At 36.4% G+C, this 17,631-nt stretch overlaps 2 protein-coding genes across 2 annotated transcripts; both read left to right on the forward strand.

The window, feature by feature from the left end:
* Positions 1-3,522: 3,522 nt before the first annotated feature.
* OR5M5 (olfactory receptor family 5 subfamily M member 5) lies at positions 3,523-4,479 on the forward strand. Its single transcript, NM_001388607.1, is given in 1 exon segment — positions 3,523-4,479. A coding segment is annotated over 1 exon segment (957 nt).
* Positions 4,480-16,695: 12,216 nt separating this feature from the next.
* Positions 16,696-17,631, forward strand: OR5M8 (olfactory receptor family 5 subfamily M member 8). The gene has a single exon (NM_001388886.1). It carries the CDS (start codon positions 16,696-16,698, stop codon positions 17,629-17,631), a length of 936 nt encoding a protein of 311 aa, NP_001375815.1.

The raw sequence follows: 17,631 nt of genomic DNA on the forward strand, positions 1-17,631 counted from the left end.
ATACAGATTATATGTTTGGGAGTAGAAAAGACCTGTGCCCACCTATGATTGATATGCAGAGCTCTGACGTCACATTGCATTCTATTTCCCTAGGAACTCTTAGATTTTTTTCTGCCTGTTTCTATTCCTTCCCATTTCCAGAGTTCCTCTTCCATGGTCAGTATTTTCTCCAGTTTTTCTGAGACCATTAGTCAATAAATTCAAAAGTGCTTTAGCATCCTACCAGTGGCACTACTGAAAGAAAGTGATTTTTCAGTAGTGCAGAAGAGATCTTACCTCCCTGTATTTTGTTTTGCTACTGAGGTACGAAGATTCTAGCAATCTCTGGTGCTCATCTGAGACTCCCTGCACAACAGAAACCCATTTTTCCCTTTTCTTTTTCAAAACTCAGCTTCTCTCAAACTTAATTTTACCATAGATCTATTTTGTTGCCTGATATCCAGTTGTTCTGCTAGACACAGTTTTGAGAATACTAATCTAAAAACTCAGATGCCAGCAAGCTTAAGAAGTATGGGTGCCCCTTTCCTAACTGTACTTGCTCTGTATTAGTTACAGGGTTCTTCTAAAGGTAAAATAAAATAGAATAGCATCATTGCTTTGTAAAACTGAAGAGCCTATGTGCATGGAAAGAAGTACTATAACCAAAATGTAGTCTTTCTTCCTAAATTGTAGAACATGGTTGCTGAACCTATTTAAAGGAGTTAGAAGAAAGCAAATTAAATTCTTATCTCTCTTTTATACTTTTGTTTCCTTTATTAGTTATTAAACGTAATATGATGGCCGAGCAGGTGCTAGTATTTAGGGCATAGTTGTACAGATTTAAAGATTAGAGGAGTCTCTTATGCCATCAAAATGGAAGAATTACATGTATTACTAAGGTAAATATTTTCCAAATGGACTCATCCACCTTGTGAGGAAAGAGCAATTTTGCTGTTTATACAAATCCCGATTCTCAAATTACTGTATTTTCTTCTCAAAGGCTGAGGTTGTAGATTTAAGCCCTGCAAATTACTTTCATTTCGAATTAACAGGGAATATTGGTTCAAATCCATTACCATAACTTAGGTGTAGTGCAGATAGACACACACACTCTCAGATAAATATCTCAAAGATATGCTGCTACCTGACAGCTTTCAGGAGGGACCACACTTCTTGGCTTGGGATAGGGACTTTGGTTTGGCTGCTTATCACTCCTTAAATATTTTATTTGGCACAAGAGAAGACCTATCCTTGCATCTATGTGGAATATCTTTGATTTCCCTTGACAGCCTCCCGTCTCTGAATGTACTATTCACAGTATCTGAAAGCCATCTCTACTCTTGTCGTTCTAGAAAATTCTTAGTTATCCTACAAGTTAAAAGTTATTCTTTGATGATAATCCAGATTTCAGAACACAATTGTTACTTTGTTCAAATACTTGTTGAATTTATCAATTATAACCTCAATTTTTCTTCACATGCCTCCTTGACCATGAAGATACCAGTCAGTGCTCTCAAGACAAGTACTGTTACCAGCTACCTTAATTCCCTAGGAAAGTGGCTTGTACACATGTACTGTTCAATGCTGTTTGTGCGTAAAGGTTCTCTTACTATAAAGACTAAATTATACAACATCCTGGAAGCATTACTGAGTCAAATTAGCTTTTTTTAAAGATTTTTAAAATTTATTTATTCATAGAGACACAGAGAGGCAGAGACACAGGCAGAGGGAGAAGCAGGCTCCACGCAGGAAGTCCCACACGGGACTCAATCCTGGGTCTCCAGGATCACACCCCAGGCTGCAGGCGGCGTTAAACCGCTGCACCACCGGGGCTGCCCAAATTAGCTAACTTTTGAGGGTACTTGCTTCAATCTCCAGGAACAGCTTAGATACTAGAAATATAGTAGATGACATTGGCATTAAATGAAATTATTATTTTCATCTCAGTGCATCAGGCCTACAGACTTCTTTTGTTATGCTCTGGTTAAAGAGAGGTTTATAAGTGGAATTATTTTCCAACATTTTGTATGGTAGGTTTCACATTAAATAATGAATTCTGATACCTGTTTAAATTTGGAAGCTCTTAACATCTTGGAACATGGGGACCGTGTTACTGTATAGTAAAAACTCCACTGGCCTGAGTGGCTGCTGGTTTTTCGGTTCACTTCTGTTCACCCTTACACCCAGCCCACATCATTCATTCTTATTATCCAAATGGCTCCCACCGTCATTTGAGCTTTGATCCCTTATCTTAGTCTATCACTTATAAAATAACACAAGACGACATTGAGAATCCATGATAGAATATATTCTCCAGACTCCTGGAAAAATAATTTCTCATTTTATTCTTTTGTTATAATTGATATTATAATGAATTGATAATTTTATCTAAAAGTATAATCCTTTTATCATCATAATTAGTATCATCTGAACTCTGTGCTAAGAATAATTGTCTCTTAATTAGTTTTTGTTTTATAATTTCCGGACTTTGCAATTCTGTGGTGAAGAAGGTTGAGCTATTTACATAACACTGCTAGAAAGTTTAAAGTCAAATTTGTGTTCATCAGTAGCACAAACTTACAGCCAAATATGCTATAAACCCTTTAAATGCTTTCTGAAATAAATAAAAAAATGGATAAACAAACAAAACTGTAATCTAAGCTTTGGCCACTTCTCTTTTCCCCAACTTGTGTCTCCTTTTCTTTATTCATACAAATGCTTCTGAATGAAAATTCCTTCATCAGTAATTTACACAGGACTTGTTATTTTCAAATTTGGGATGGTTATTTTTGGTCTATTTGCATAGCAATACCACAGTTCCCTATGTTTTAATGATATAACAGTGAAACAGACTCCTGAAAATTTCCTTCAAACCCCGAAAATTTGGGGCCTTCTAAAGACAGCCAGTAAGGAGTGCAAGTCTTTTTTTTTTTTTTTTTTTAGATTTTATTTATTTATTCATGAGAGACACACACACAGAGAAAGAGGCAGAGACACAGGCAGAGGGAGAAGCAGGCTCCATGCATGGAGCCCATCCTGGGTCTCCAGGATCACTCCCTGAGCCCAAGGCAGGCGCTAAACCGCTGAGCCACCCCGGGATCCCTGAGTGCAAGTCTTAAAAGTTGAACTTCTAAATATGCATACACTGTTGCCTGCAGAAGTGTTTTCAAACTCATGTCACCATTTTGTCTGGCACCATTCTTGGGCTCAATGATGAAGCCCATGATTTTATAGTGAACTCTAAGTGACAGGTGGTGTGGTTCAATCCATTTTTAGACAAACTTTGGGTCATAATCTCCCATTCAAAAACAAGCTGGTGTCACAGGAGCTGTTCTTTTGGGAATCATCTACACATCATACACCTAACTAATCAGGGGCCCCAATCTTCTTAAAAATCTCAGCTTCTGCAATCACAGACACTGATCACAGCTATGTGTGAGGAATAATTGAAAGGGTGAGAAAGGTAAATGAGAGAAAAGAGAAGAAATATATGATGGACTTCTCACTCACTTCTTACTTTATTTCAATTCATCTAAGTGAACAATGCTGACAGCTAAGAAAATGGTCAGAGGAAATTCCACCCTGGTGACTGAATTTGTTCTCTTGGGATTAACAGATCGTCCAGAGCTTCAGCCCATCCTTTTTGTGCTGTTCCTGCTGATCTACTTGATCACTGTGTGTGGGAACCTTGGGATGTTGGTCTTGATTAGGATAGACTCACGCCTCCACACTCCTATGTACTTCTTTCTTGCCAGTTTGTCCTGCTTGGACTTGTGCTATTCCACTAATGTGACTCCCAAGATGTTGGTGAATTTCTTATCAGAGAAGAAAACCATTTCCTATGCTGCTTGTTTAGTCCAGTGTTATTTTTTTATTGCCATGGTGATTACAGAATATTACATGCTGGCTGTAATGGCTTATGATAGGTACATGGCCATCTGTAACCCTTTGCTTTACAGCAGCAAGATGTCCAGAGGAGTCTGTATTCGCCTGATTGTTGGTCCATATGTCTATGGGTTCCTTAGTGGCCTGATGGAAACCATGTGGACCTACCGCTTGACCTTCTGTGGCTCCAATATTATTAATCACTTCTATTGCGCTGACCCTCCCCTCATCCAGCTCTCCTGCTCTGACACTTTCATTAAGGAGACATCCATGTTTGTGGTAGCAGGATTTAACCTCTCCAACTCCCTCCTCATAATCCTCATCTCCTACATCTTTATTCTCATTGCCATCCTGAAGATGCATTCTGCTGAAGGGAGACACAAAGCCTTTTCCACCTGTGGGTCCCATCTGGTGGCAGTGACTGTGTTTTATGGGACTCTGTTCTGCATGTATGTGAGACCTCCCACGGACAAGTCAGTGGAGCAGTCTAAAATTATTGCTGTTTTCTACACTTTTGTAAGCCCTATGTTGAATCCTATCATTTATAGTCTGAGGAACAAGAATGTGAAGCAAGCTTTTTGGAAATTGATCAAAAGAAATGTACTTTTGAAGTAAAATTACAATGTATCTTTCTTTATAAATTAAATAAAAGATATATTTACAAGAACTGGATCCAATTTTAACTACATTTACAATAAAGTCAATTTTAAATTTATAATGAAAAGCTATAATCTAAGGACAAAACATTCAAGACATAGGTACAAGAGATATATATTTCTATAGGTGATGTGTGATTGTGCATTGAGTGTGTAAGGGGTTGGAGGTTAGATATGTAGATATGGTGGATAATTTCTCTTCTTTTACCCACTTTTACACTTATAACATCATGTGTTATTTTCATACTACTAAAATTATACATGCTTATAGTAAAACATCCAGTCTCTATAGAAGAGTATAAAGTAAAAGATTTTCCCCTTTTTCTTTCTCCCATTCTGATCTTCCATTGTCTCCTTTCAAAGTTATCATTATTAACAGTTTCTTACACTTTTGGAAAATTTCTCTATATCTATGAACCAATGTATAGCTATATATGTACTCACACACACAAATTTGTCAATATACACATTGATTGTCATGAGCTAACTTTTAATAGTTTGTAATTCTGTAGCATAGCATTTGTTATGCAGGGGCTTCAGTCCTGTGGTATAGAATAATTGACCAAAACTGCTGATCGAGACTTGCTGTCAGCTCTGGGAGAAGGAAGCCATGATGACCGCTCCATGTCCATGCCTGATGCCCATTTATTCCTCCCCACTTGTGAGAAACACTTTCAATAAGACACTTTCCTCCTTCTGCCATAACAGTACATAAAAACTTGTAGTTAGTTTTTAGATATTAACTCCTAAAGCAGGCAACAAATGTCTCTCAAAGATCATATGCCTTGCCTCAAAAGAAGTTGTGACTCTGTAGAGTTTATCAAAGACATGCCAGCCTCCTGGGCTCTGTGGTTTTCATGTCTTCCTTTCATCATTGCCTGTTAATCTATTTTTCAGGATGGGACAGATATTTTCTATTTGTACCATAATTCAAATTTTATCTGCAAAAACTCTCCCTTGCCACAATTAATTACTATATATCTAATTTCAGAATAAACACACTGACTTGTTTGTAAATATTTTACTGCTAAAGAATGCAAAAGACAAGTTGGTTTTTAAAGGCGTTAACATTTCAGGTGATATTGCAGATATAAAGCATAGGCAGAGTTGAATGTTTACCGAGCATCTATAATAAGCTAAGTACTGCTCAAGTACCAAGGATTCCTCAAGGAGTTCTAGGATTGTATAGTTTTTTAGAGTTCATGAAACTGTAAAGAGAGAAATCAATATAATTTGTTAAGTGTTGGTAATATAAGAAAACAGAAGTGCTCATGCAGCAGAGGAAAGAATGCATTCTGAATAAGTTGAAGTTGGTCTTATGTGATTGTATGAGACAAGAACTTGTTCATCCTTTGTGTGCACGCTCCAGAATACTCATAGCTACTTGTACAATGTGATGTCAGACCAAGCAGCATCTGAATGAAATAACCATTAGAACTGATTCGTGATCACATATGTACGTGTTACTTCCAAAGAAATCAGAAAAGCCACAGAACTGTAATTAGTCACTCCTCCAATGGACATTCTTCTCTCACTTGTATTTCAAAGCTTCTTTCCTACTTGAGAGCTTACTTCTGTTCAATATTTTCTACAAGGTAACATTTTTATATTTATTAATTCTCTATTATCCCCAATAATGGCTTCAACCTTTCTATTACTAGATGCTGTTCTTTATCCTTATTTTGAAAGTCAGATTGTCTGTGAATACTGCTAAAACACACAACTAGACAAATCACTAGTTTTGTAAATTTTAACATTCAACAAATAGCGTGTTGGATTCTACTTAAACAAATATCTAGGAGTCTATTACTGTCTATGCACACACACACAATCAATTTTATAAAACCAGCTCCCTTGTTTCTTCGATTTTCTGATTTCAGTGTCCGTGTCTCTATCTTTACAGACTAGCTTGGCACTAAATGAAGCTTCAGTGATGATGACAGCATAGAAAGAAAATTAAATGAACCTCCATTTCAAACGTAAATGAAGTGCTTGAAGTTTTGCCTCTATGTAAGAGAATGTCTTTGAATGAACCAATGAATGAGGTCATCTGGTCATCTGGAAGTATTTAAGTAATATGCTAAAAATATTGCTCAGAGGGATCCCTGGGTGGCACAGCGGTTTAGCGCCTGCCTTTGGCCCAGGGGCGATCCTGGAGACCCGGGATCGAATCCCACATCGGGCTCCCAGTGCATGGAGCCTGCTTCTCCCTCTGCCTGTGTCTCTGCCTCTCTCTCTCTCTGTGTGACTATTATAAATAAATAAAAATTAAAAAAATATATTGCTCAGAAGTACCAGTGACCCATAATGTCATTGACATTTATGACTAGTATTAGCAATATGAAGCCATAGGTATGGTCACATTGCAAAAGTTTAAGATAAAAGAGGGATTTCACCAAGTGCTTTCATGAATTAGTTGGCTGCCTGAAATTATATCATCACACAGTCTATTTTTTAGTTCATATTGCACTGTGCTGGACTTAGAGTAAGTATGTACTCATGCTTTTTGTACTAATGATTTATCTCAGTAGACCCTGGATACTTACGTAAAAATCATAGTATTTATTTATTAATGCAAAAACCTTCCATGAGGAATTTTAAGAACAGACTCCTCAATTCTTGCTCTTCTTTTAAAGTTAATTTTGAAGGTCCTGTTTATTGAACAAATTAATAAATGTGATGTTGGAAGAATCTATGAGAAAATAGAGAATATTTATCACACATCCTTAAGCAACATTTAATAACTGTAAGAATTTTTATGCTTTTCTTCCCACCTATCTAAAAGATCATGAATCTAATTGGTCATTTTTTTGAGGAAATCTGATCATGTGTACTTAAAAAAATAAACAAATATTCTGGGGAATGATAAGCCTGTCTGTAAGGCTAACATTCATGTATCATATATTTCCTTGGAGCACTAGACATCTGAAGAATGTTTAGATTCTCACACTCATACACACAGATAATGGACAGGGAGGGAAGGAAATAACAACAGTCACCAAAGTTCAAGCACTGTTTTAATATATATTGTTTCACTTAATCTGCCCACCAATATTATGATTACAGAATTGTCATTCCCCATTTTGAAGATGAGAAAAAACTCACAGATTGATTGCTTACCTATAATTACTTAGCCATGAGAAGATGTCCAAATGTGTCTGGCTTCAATATTTATTGTTTCTTTTTCCTACTATGATATACATTCAAAACATTTTTATTTTTAAGTAACCTCTACACCCAACATGGGTCTTGAACTTACAAACCTGAGATCAAGAGTCACAAGATCTACTGTCAGGGCACCCAGGAGCTACTCTCCTGCTCTGCCCTTTTTAAAGATTTTATTTTTACATACTATGATATACTTTTTTCACTATACTATGAAGAGAGAAGCCACAGAATGAGTAGAACTATCATTTTATCTATTCCAAAAATATTGTTGATCAGGTATTTGACAGCTGACTGCACACCAAATAATACAATCTACTGTGAGAAAACATCTTATTTTATAATGTATAAACAAATTGAATTTGTTCAATAAGATGAGCTTTGTAGTTAGATCCTGACTCCATCATTTATCAGCAAAATTAATATTTATGAACATAAACTCTGGGATCAGATTTATTGAGAAAGTTACTTAACCTCACTCTGCCTCAGTTTTTGCCTCTGTAAGATAAGTATATATAGTACTTTCTCATAGGGAAGCTGGGTAGAAAAATGGTTTAATGAATACATTATACACCTGAAACTAAGGTGACACTGTGTGTCAACCATACTCAAATAGAAACATTTAAAAAGTACCCATAAAGTACTTAGCATAATTCCTGATACATAGTATTCACTCAATAAAAGTGAACTGGTTTTTATTATTAACTAGAAAGTTACTTCACCTATTTGAGATTTGATTTCCTGTCATAGGTTTCTGTATTTTACTGTTGCTATATTTATAATTATTTAGATATAATGCCCTTATAGTTTTGGTTAATTAATTAATGCCTGTGCTTCCCATCTTGTAAATGCCATAGGTCAGATATAAAATTTGAAAGCAATTATTTCTCTGTTGCTTAACTTGGTAAATGGTCTGTGCTCCCTTAAAAGCCAGAAAGGTGATAGAGAAGATAGATAGATGATAGATAGATGATAGATTGATAGATTATAGATATTAGAGAATTCTTACAAACTGGAAATTATAATAGTTGTATAATATGATGAGAATCAGGAAACATATGACACATACTGACGGAATCTTAATTTTGTATGATTTACTCATGAAAATTGGTCTGTTTTTATTTTCTTCAACAGAAGAATTCATCTGGTGATGTTTAGGATAAATCAGACCAGAGAGAAGGAATTTAGCTTCCTGGAGTTGACCAGTTGTCCAGTGTGGCAGCTTTTCTTCTTTTTCTCATCTCTAGTAACTTATATTCTCTTTCTAGTGGAAATCTTGAGCCTAACTCTGTGGATCACATCCTCATACTATTTCTTCACTGATCTGTCAATCCTACACATTCTGGCTAACTTTTTATTTGAAAAGCTCATTTCCTTGATCAATTTATTTCCAGTGTAGCATGATCATTTTCCTGTTAACTCAATGTTTTGTCTCTGATGCTGTCTGTGACAATCACTTCCATATAACCATTTGCTTTCCATGTGGTCACAATACCAGGTTCAAAGTGTTCTATACTTAAATGGCTTCCATTGCCTGTATTATCAGTTTCATATAGATTTGTGTAACATCACAGTTGTTTCCTCAAGTACTGGCAATATGGAATATTATCATCACATCTTGCCACTTCACTATAATGGTAAAAATTATAGTTTACCATAGACCAAATGGGAACTCCAGAACATGCTTAGCAGTATATGAGAGAGTCTCAAGTTTTCACTTTTACAAACTTTCAATCTTTCTAGTCACTGTAAACCATATAAACCTCTCTGCTTTTGAATCCTATCTTACAAATATAGCTGGGCAATGGTACCTCCTTGAAAATATCAGTAGTGGAATCCTTGGGTGGCTCAGCGGTTTCGCACCTGGCTTCCGCCCAGGGCGTAATACTGGAGTCCCGAGATCGAGTCTCACATCAGGCTCCTTGCATGGAGCCTGCTTCTCCCTCTGCCTGTGTCTCTGCCATTCTCTCTCTCTCTCATTTTCTCTCTCTCTCTCTCTCTGTGTTTCTCATGAATAAATAAATAAAATCTTTAAAAAAAAGAAAAAAATCAGTAGCAAACTTAAAAGTCTCTCATATATTGACTCTTCTCTCGAACCACCAAATAAAGAGAAAGAAAAAGAATGTAATATTTGAAAAGATAAGGAAATCTAAAGTTGAATTACTACATAAACCACTTTTTTATTCACAGCATGAAGAATCACTATATGAATAATTTGAAAGGCTTATATTAATTGTGCTTTTATTATGTAATATAAAATGTTTTTTGTTTGCCTTTTTTGAGGGATGGCAATTTCTTTCTTTCTGTGTTTATTTATTTATTTATTTATTTATTTATTTATTTATTTTTGAGAGAGAGAGCATGAGCAAGGGAAGGGGGGGAGGGAGAGGGAGAGAGAGAATCTTAAGTAGACTCCATGCTCAGCACAGACCCCAACATAGGGCTCAATCTTATGACCCTGAGTTCATGGCCTGAGCCAAAATCAAGAGTTAGATGTTTAACTGATTGAGTTACCCAGGTGCCAGATATTAAACAACAGAATAAAAATATTGTAGAATAAATTTCCAAATAATATCTAACCAAGAGTGAAGAATAATAGCTAGGTAAGTGACATATTGTAAATCTTTGGCTTAGAAACCTGATTCCTCTCTTTTATAAATCCTATCTGTCTCATATCCTGCAAGTAGGTGTCCAATTGTGATTTCAGTGTTGAATTAATTTTCTTGAGTTTTAAGGAGCACTTAAGAAATGATGTGATTCTCTAATGAATGAACTTAGGAAATCAGAATGCATGTGGAAGTAGCCATTGATTTGGGGATTGTAATACAATTAAAAAAAATTTATTCATTATTTTATACATAGAGAGAGGATGCAAGCATGGAGGGACAGAGGGGGAGAGAGAATTCTCAACCAGACTTCATACTGAGCATGGAGCCCACCTTGGGACTCAATCCCAGGACCCTGAGATCATGACCTGAGCTGAAATCAAGAGTTGGATACTCAACTGACTGAGCCATCCAGGATCCCTGGGACTGTAAAGCACTTAAAATCATTACTTATTCTAATGATATTGGGTTGGAAGATCTATTATAATAAATTGGATTACTTTTCCCTAGAAGACTTGCTCCATTTAATGACATTGGTAGCCTTTTCATGCAGGCAAGACTATGCTGAGGACAAGTTACCTCTTGCTTTACATTTCTACTGATAGAAGTATCTTTGTATATTTGTGGTCATATGTTAATTTAACACAGCTCAAAATAAGATTATAAAAAGCCTATTGAGGACAAAGCACAGTAGGTTTTAAAAATGATTAAATATATACCCACTGCTTATGAAGAGTAATATTTATGGAGAAACTTCCATCACTATTTTACCATAAGACTTGCTTGGATAAGAGAAAGAGTTGAAGTATTTGTTTAAATTGTTTTCTGGGGACAGAGAAAGAAAAGTATTAATTTTGCTTAAGGCTTTCAAAGTAGGTTTCCCAGAGGAAGTAAGCACTGCGCTGAGTTTTGAAAGCTGAGTAGAACTTCAAAGGGCAGAGGATGGGGAAAAGGCATTTCCTGATGAAGGAAACAACTGGAGAATAACTTGGTTGCACCTGGGACACCAATCATGGATAAGAAAGTGAGAAAATATGTGGCTAAATACTAAACTGAATCAGATGAGGAGAGAAGAATGCTTTGCTAAGATCCTTAGATTTAATTTGGTATAGATGAGGAACCATGAACACTTCTTAACCTGAGTAGTGATATGAACTTCCAGTCATGATTCAGCATGTGGCTGAGAGACAAGAATTCTGTGAAGAGTAACAATCTTGTTTTAACCAAGGTAGATAGAGACTACATAACTGGACATTATCATTATTAATCCAGCAAATGAGAGTTTTCTTCCTAAACCAAAATTTCTAGCTCTTTCCTTCCATCTTGGGATAAACTTTCATAGACACATATTCAAATTTTGATCATTAATCGTTAATTTACCTGTTCCTATGTTCTTGCTATCTTTCTATCACCCCATTTGTTTACACATATACTATTGTGCTGCCCAATTCCCTGTTATCAAGGTCCCAAAGTACATGGGGGTAATTCTCCGTTTGTCCCCCACATTGCTGAACAAAAGCTGAGTTCCACAAAGCTCTCAGAAAAAAAAAGTTGTTTATCTTAAACTTCCAATAAGGCAAGCTATTCATATTTTATTTTCTCAATTTTATTAATATTTAAAAAAAAGACTTACCTATTCATTCATGAGAGACACAGAGAAACAGGCAGAGACATAGGCAGAGGGAGAAGCAGGCTCCCTGGGGGAAATCCAATGAAGAACTTGATCCCAGGACCCTGGGACCATGACCTGAGCCAAAGGCAGATGCTCAACCACTGAGCCACTCAGGTGTCCCTAATATTAAGATATTAAAAGGGCGAAGTATTTGAATTAGAAGTGACCTAAGATATAAGATATACTGTAGTAGACACTCATGCATTTTATTTTTTTAAAGATTTTATTTATTTGAGAGAGAGAGAGAGAGAGAATGAAATGGGGGAAGGCAGAGGGAGAGGGACAAGCAGACCCCCCATTGAATGCAGAGGCAGAAGTGGGACTTAATACTAGGACCCTGACAGTCATGCATTTTAAAGATGAAGTCAAAAGAGGATAACTTGCTTAGCACTAAAGGACTAACCTGTGTAAACTTTGTGGAACTAAACCCACTTTACCTGGTTCTCTCTCTAGCCAAATGTAATAGATTTATTAGAAATTGCCTCCAAGAACCTAGAAAGTATGGACATTTTTGATGCATTGTTGTAGATGTTTAATCACTTTGTGAAGTGAGATGATGTTTCATCCACCTCATGAAACAAGATGAACTGTGAGGGAAGCCATTAATGTTAGAAAGGCAGGAGAATTATAGTCAAATCTGATTTCTCATCTCACCCAGGTCACTTAGTAGCTTTGATTTTGAGAAAAGTAATTATCTTTTCTAAGGTTCACTTCCTTCAACTGTAAAATGGGTCTAATAATATTAACCCGACATTTTTTTAAATGAGTTTTTGATGAAATCTTACATGAAAAAAGTTCAGCATGTCAAATTTAATGACAGTTACTTTATTAATCAAATATATGAAAAATATTTAACCACTAAGAAGTTCAAGAGCTATACAGAGGACATTGTGGCCTAGAAAAGTAAGGAATGGGAAGCGCTATCAATCATGTGCATAATGTAGGAGTCTCCAATTACATTCATTACCTTTGGGCTTTTCTAAAAAAGAAAAAAAAAAAAAACCTCCACAATATAAAACAACCCAAAAAAGGGGCTAAAAAACCCCTTTTTATCAAATGAATGTATAATCGATGCCATAATACCATATGGTAGCATATGCTTGTACTGCATTGGTGGAAAGGTAAATTAATGAGTAACTGGCTTTCTTTAGAATGCAGCTTGTTCTACTGAGGCTTGAAGGCAGAGACGAGAATGGGCCCAACAATGCATGGTAAGCAGTGACGAAGGCCATTACCGAGAGAAATAAGACAGAGAAGAGAAGCTTACACCATTCCTAGCTCCCATGTCACTAATCTTTGAGTTGTCTTCAGGAAACTTTTAATTGGCAGAATTGATTACTTCATCTTATTTTGTTTTTGTTTTTGTTTTTGTTTTTTTTAATACTATAGGGAAAAATAGTCATCCTTATAAACACAAGCAACAATCTCCCTCACTTATTTTTGAAGGCGTACTAGTTTTCCGACTTCTTTATAGGTAGGGCTCTTTATTTTGGGTGTTAGGAATGAGCCAAAATGTTGCTATTTATACTTAGAATCCTATCAATATCTTATTTAGTAGGAATAAGTGCATGGTGAGAAATGGGTAAATGGCTACCTGGACAAAAACTAGAGCAGCTGGTCATATGACAAATACCAACACGCCTAATTGGGGATTTTTTTCTAAATATTAAATAAAAGGTAGGTAGACACTAAAATTTTCTTGTGATAGTTTTATATGCTTCACACACGGCAAGATATTTATATACATTTTAAGTTGTAAAATCCTCAGAGAACAATTCTGCAGGAACATTTTAAACATGAGAAAACCCAGGCTCATAAAGATGAAGATGTCTGTCATAAGTTTTTCAGATGAAATCTGCCCAGTTGTAAAACCTGTGTGATGAACATCAGTATTAAGGCTAATGGGAACATTTAAGCACAAAATAATTTTTAAAATTTTGCAAAGCATAAAGATACCTTAGTGGATCATTTTTAGGAAAGCAGGAGGGAAGAAAAGGGCATGAACACATACAGGATGCAACATGATGTTTCAGTGTTCTCTGGTAGAAAATGAGAAAAAGATAGACTTTATTTATATAAGCACTTTTATTCTTCATTTTTTGGATTTATTTATTTAATAGAGAAAAAGTGCAGGGCAGAGGGGCAGAGAGAGAATCTCAAGCAGATTTCGTGCTGAGCATGGAGCCCAGTGTGGGGCTTGATCTTACGACCCTGACATCATGACCCTAGTTGAAATCAAGAGTCTGATACTCAACTGGCTGCACCACCCAGATACTCCCAAATAATCATTTTGCATTTTCATTGTTCAGGATAATATGGAGTCCTTGAGGTCTTTCCAGGAGAGAAGAGATAGAGCTGAGGAATTTGAATGGGGAAGAAATGAGAGAAACCAGACATGTGCTGTGAAGCTGGGGATTGAATGCTGTAAAATAGCCCCTGGAAAAATCCTTCGTGGTTAGGGAGCAGGGGGAGAACTTAAAGAGTAAATATGACTAATGCTTACATTTTATTTTAAAATATTTTTGTATTAAATATCTTTCATCTGCATTTGATAGAGCTGCAGTGTGTGTGTGTGTGTGTGTGTGTGTGTGTGTGAACATGGAATGGATAGATAGGAGGTTTATGGCAATTTTAAAAGGTCTCAAGAGGCTTGTGATTATTTAAACACTGTCATCACAATTTTAAAGTCATAACTTGGTCTTGGGCATAACCTCTCAGGAATTAATTAAATTCTAGCTAATAATTATCTCTTTATATAGTTTTATCTTATGTAGATAAAACTTTCTTTTTTTTTCAAGAGGAATCTTGTTTTTGAGTGGAAAATAAAATTCAAGATTACATCTACCTTTTCCTGGGGATCAATATTTCTTTTCTGATTATAGCTTAATATTAGTTATTTTTAATGATGGAGGGGGGAATTTTTTGAATGAATTTGGATCCAACTAGTAATGAATGATGTTTACAACTCCTAAAGGGTTTGTGATTGTCACAGATTTAACTAAGCTTGGTCCACCAGGAGTGCAGATTCTAGATTGCCTGGTTCTTAAATACCTATAAGAAAGAAGCAGTTGTGAATACAAATCTGAAGACCAGAGCAAGCTCTACAGAGACTTACAGTAATCTTGGACATTGATTCTAGAGGTTTGTATTAGTTAGATAATGATTTCAATTCCTTCAAGAGCAACACAAGATAATGATTAAATTAGAAGTTCAATTCTCATTCACATAAAATTCTGAGCTGGTATGTCCGTTGAGCACTGCCATGATTTTAGTAGTTATGACTTATTCACTCATTTTTCTGCCATTGTATCCACATGTTCCTGGATAGCTCTGCACTATGTCCATTTGAACTGCCAGTAGAGGCAGAAAGAAGAAAGGGAAGGGCAAGTCTATGTTATAAAGGGATGGGTAAAAATTGCACATTTCTCTTTCATCACATTCTCTTGCCTAGAACCTACTCTTTGATTGTAGAAAATCTAATTTGAGAATAAACAAAGAGAAGGGAAGTTTTGTGGTTGTGTTGTTTTGTTTACTTTAGTTTTGCTTTTTCTTTCTTTCTGGCTCCGAGAAACAAGCATCAACATGGATATAGGGGAAGTACCGCTTCTAGCCCAGGCTCTGTCAAATCCGTCTATGGCTCTGAGCTATCACTTTGCTCTTTTATTTGTTTTCTTAAGTGTAGACAAACATTCTTGGCCAAGTCATTTCTATCACCTAACTCAGGTCTGATGGACTGAAAAATTAGCTTCTCTAAATGTATCGAATTGACTGGAAATGTGTTAAAAGACTTTTTGAAAGCTTTCCTGTGCATTATATCACCTCCATACATGGTAAAATATTTCTAATCACTCAATTTTTCAAAGATTTCTTTTCTTCCATTTTTCTCCCAAATAGCATCTAGTCATTCTAATCTAGGAAATACTAATTTCTTATATCTCACAAAGAATGAATTAAGATGTATCTTTTAATTTATCAGTGGGTTCCCTTTAACAAAGAACCTAAGGAGTTTATGTGGCATAGTCTGGAAGAAATCATTGTTATCAGAAAAAGAACTTCTGGTACAAGATTCTCAACTTCTAATTAAATTATCTGGTAAATTCATTTTCAGTGGTGAATATCTGTTTGTTGGCATTGACTGGCAAAATATGAGATGAAAAAAACTGATGTGAGGTTAAGTAAAATATTGAAAATAGACAAAGTAGAAATGCAGATGGGAAAGAAATGTCCTGACAAAACCCAAAAAGATAAATAGATAAAGAAAAATAAAAGGGGTAATTAGCAAAGAAAAAGACTTAAAGCACATTAGAGACTGGAACTCAGAGGTTTGTGTTTGATAACGTTTAGCTGGACACTGTTTCAATTAAACCATTATTTCTAGTGACTCCTGGGGCAAAAGTCATAGAAAAGGAAAGAAGAAAGTGTAGAGAAAAAAACCTAAATGATGTTCTTTTTTTAAGATACCTTATTATTTTTTAATGATTTTATTTATTTATTCATGAGACACACACAGAGGCAGAGACACAGGCAGAGGGAGAAGCAGGCTCTATGCAGGGAGCTCGCCGTGGGACTTGATCCCAGGACTCTAGGATCACACCCTAGACTGAAGGTGGCACTAAACCTCTGAGCCATCCGGCTGCCCCTAAATGATGTTCTAAGAAAATATGATAGTTTTTTTTCCCTTAAAAAAATTTCTATACGAATCCATTGCTCTCATTTCCCATTGAAGGAAATTATGAGAAGAAACTTCACCTCAGTGACTGAGTTCATTCTCCTCGGACTGACCAGTCGCCTGGAGTTGCAGATCGTCCTCTTCCTGCTGTTTCTGGCCATTTACTTGGTCACCCTCGCAGGGAATCTTGGCATGATTGTACTCATCCAGGTCAATGCTCAGCTCCACAAGCCCATGTACTTTTTCCTGAGCCACTTATCCTTTGTGGATCTGTGCTTCTCTTCCAACGTGACTCCCAAGATGCTGGAGGTTTTCTTATCAGAGAAGAAAACCATTTCCTACCCTGCTTGTCTGGTGCAGTGTTACTTCTTTATCACCTTGGTGCACGTGGAGATCTACATCCTGGCTGTGATGGCTTTTGATCGGTACATGGCCATCTGCAACCCTCTGCTTTATGGCAGCAAGATGTCCAAGAGTGTGTGCACATCCCTCATCACGGGGCCTTATGTGTACGGAGCACTCACTGGCCTCATGGAGACCATGTGGACCTACAACCTAGTCTTCTGTGGCCCCAATGAAATTAACCACTTCTACTGTGCTGACCCACCACTGATTAAGCTGGCTTGTTCTGACACTTACAACAAAGAGCTGTCAATGTTTGTTGTGGCAGGATGTAACCTTTCCTTTTCTCTGCTCATCATCCTGATTTCCTACCTTTATATTGTTCCTGCTATCCTGAAGATTCGTTCAACAGAAGGCAGGCATAAAGCTTTCTCTACCTGTGGCTCCCATCTGACAGCTGTCACCATATTCTATGCAACTCTTTTCTTCATGTATCTCAGACGCCCCTCAAAGGAATCTGTGGAACAGGGAAAAATGGTAGCTGTATTTTATACAACGGTAATCCCCATGCTGAACCCCATGATTTATAGCCTTAGGAATAAAGATGTGAAAGAAGCATTAACCAAAGAGTTGTTAGGAAACAAAAGGTTTTCTTAA

Source organism: Canis lupus, chromosome 18 (assembly GCF_011100685.1).
Source record: "Canis lupus familiaris isolate Mischka breed German Shepherd chromosome 18, alternate assembly UU_Cfam_GSD_1.0, whole genome shotgun sequence".
Classification (NCBI taxonomy): domain Eukaryota; kingdom Metazoa; phylum Chordata; class Mammalia; order Carnivora; family Canidae; genus Canis; species Canis lupus.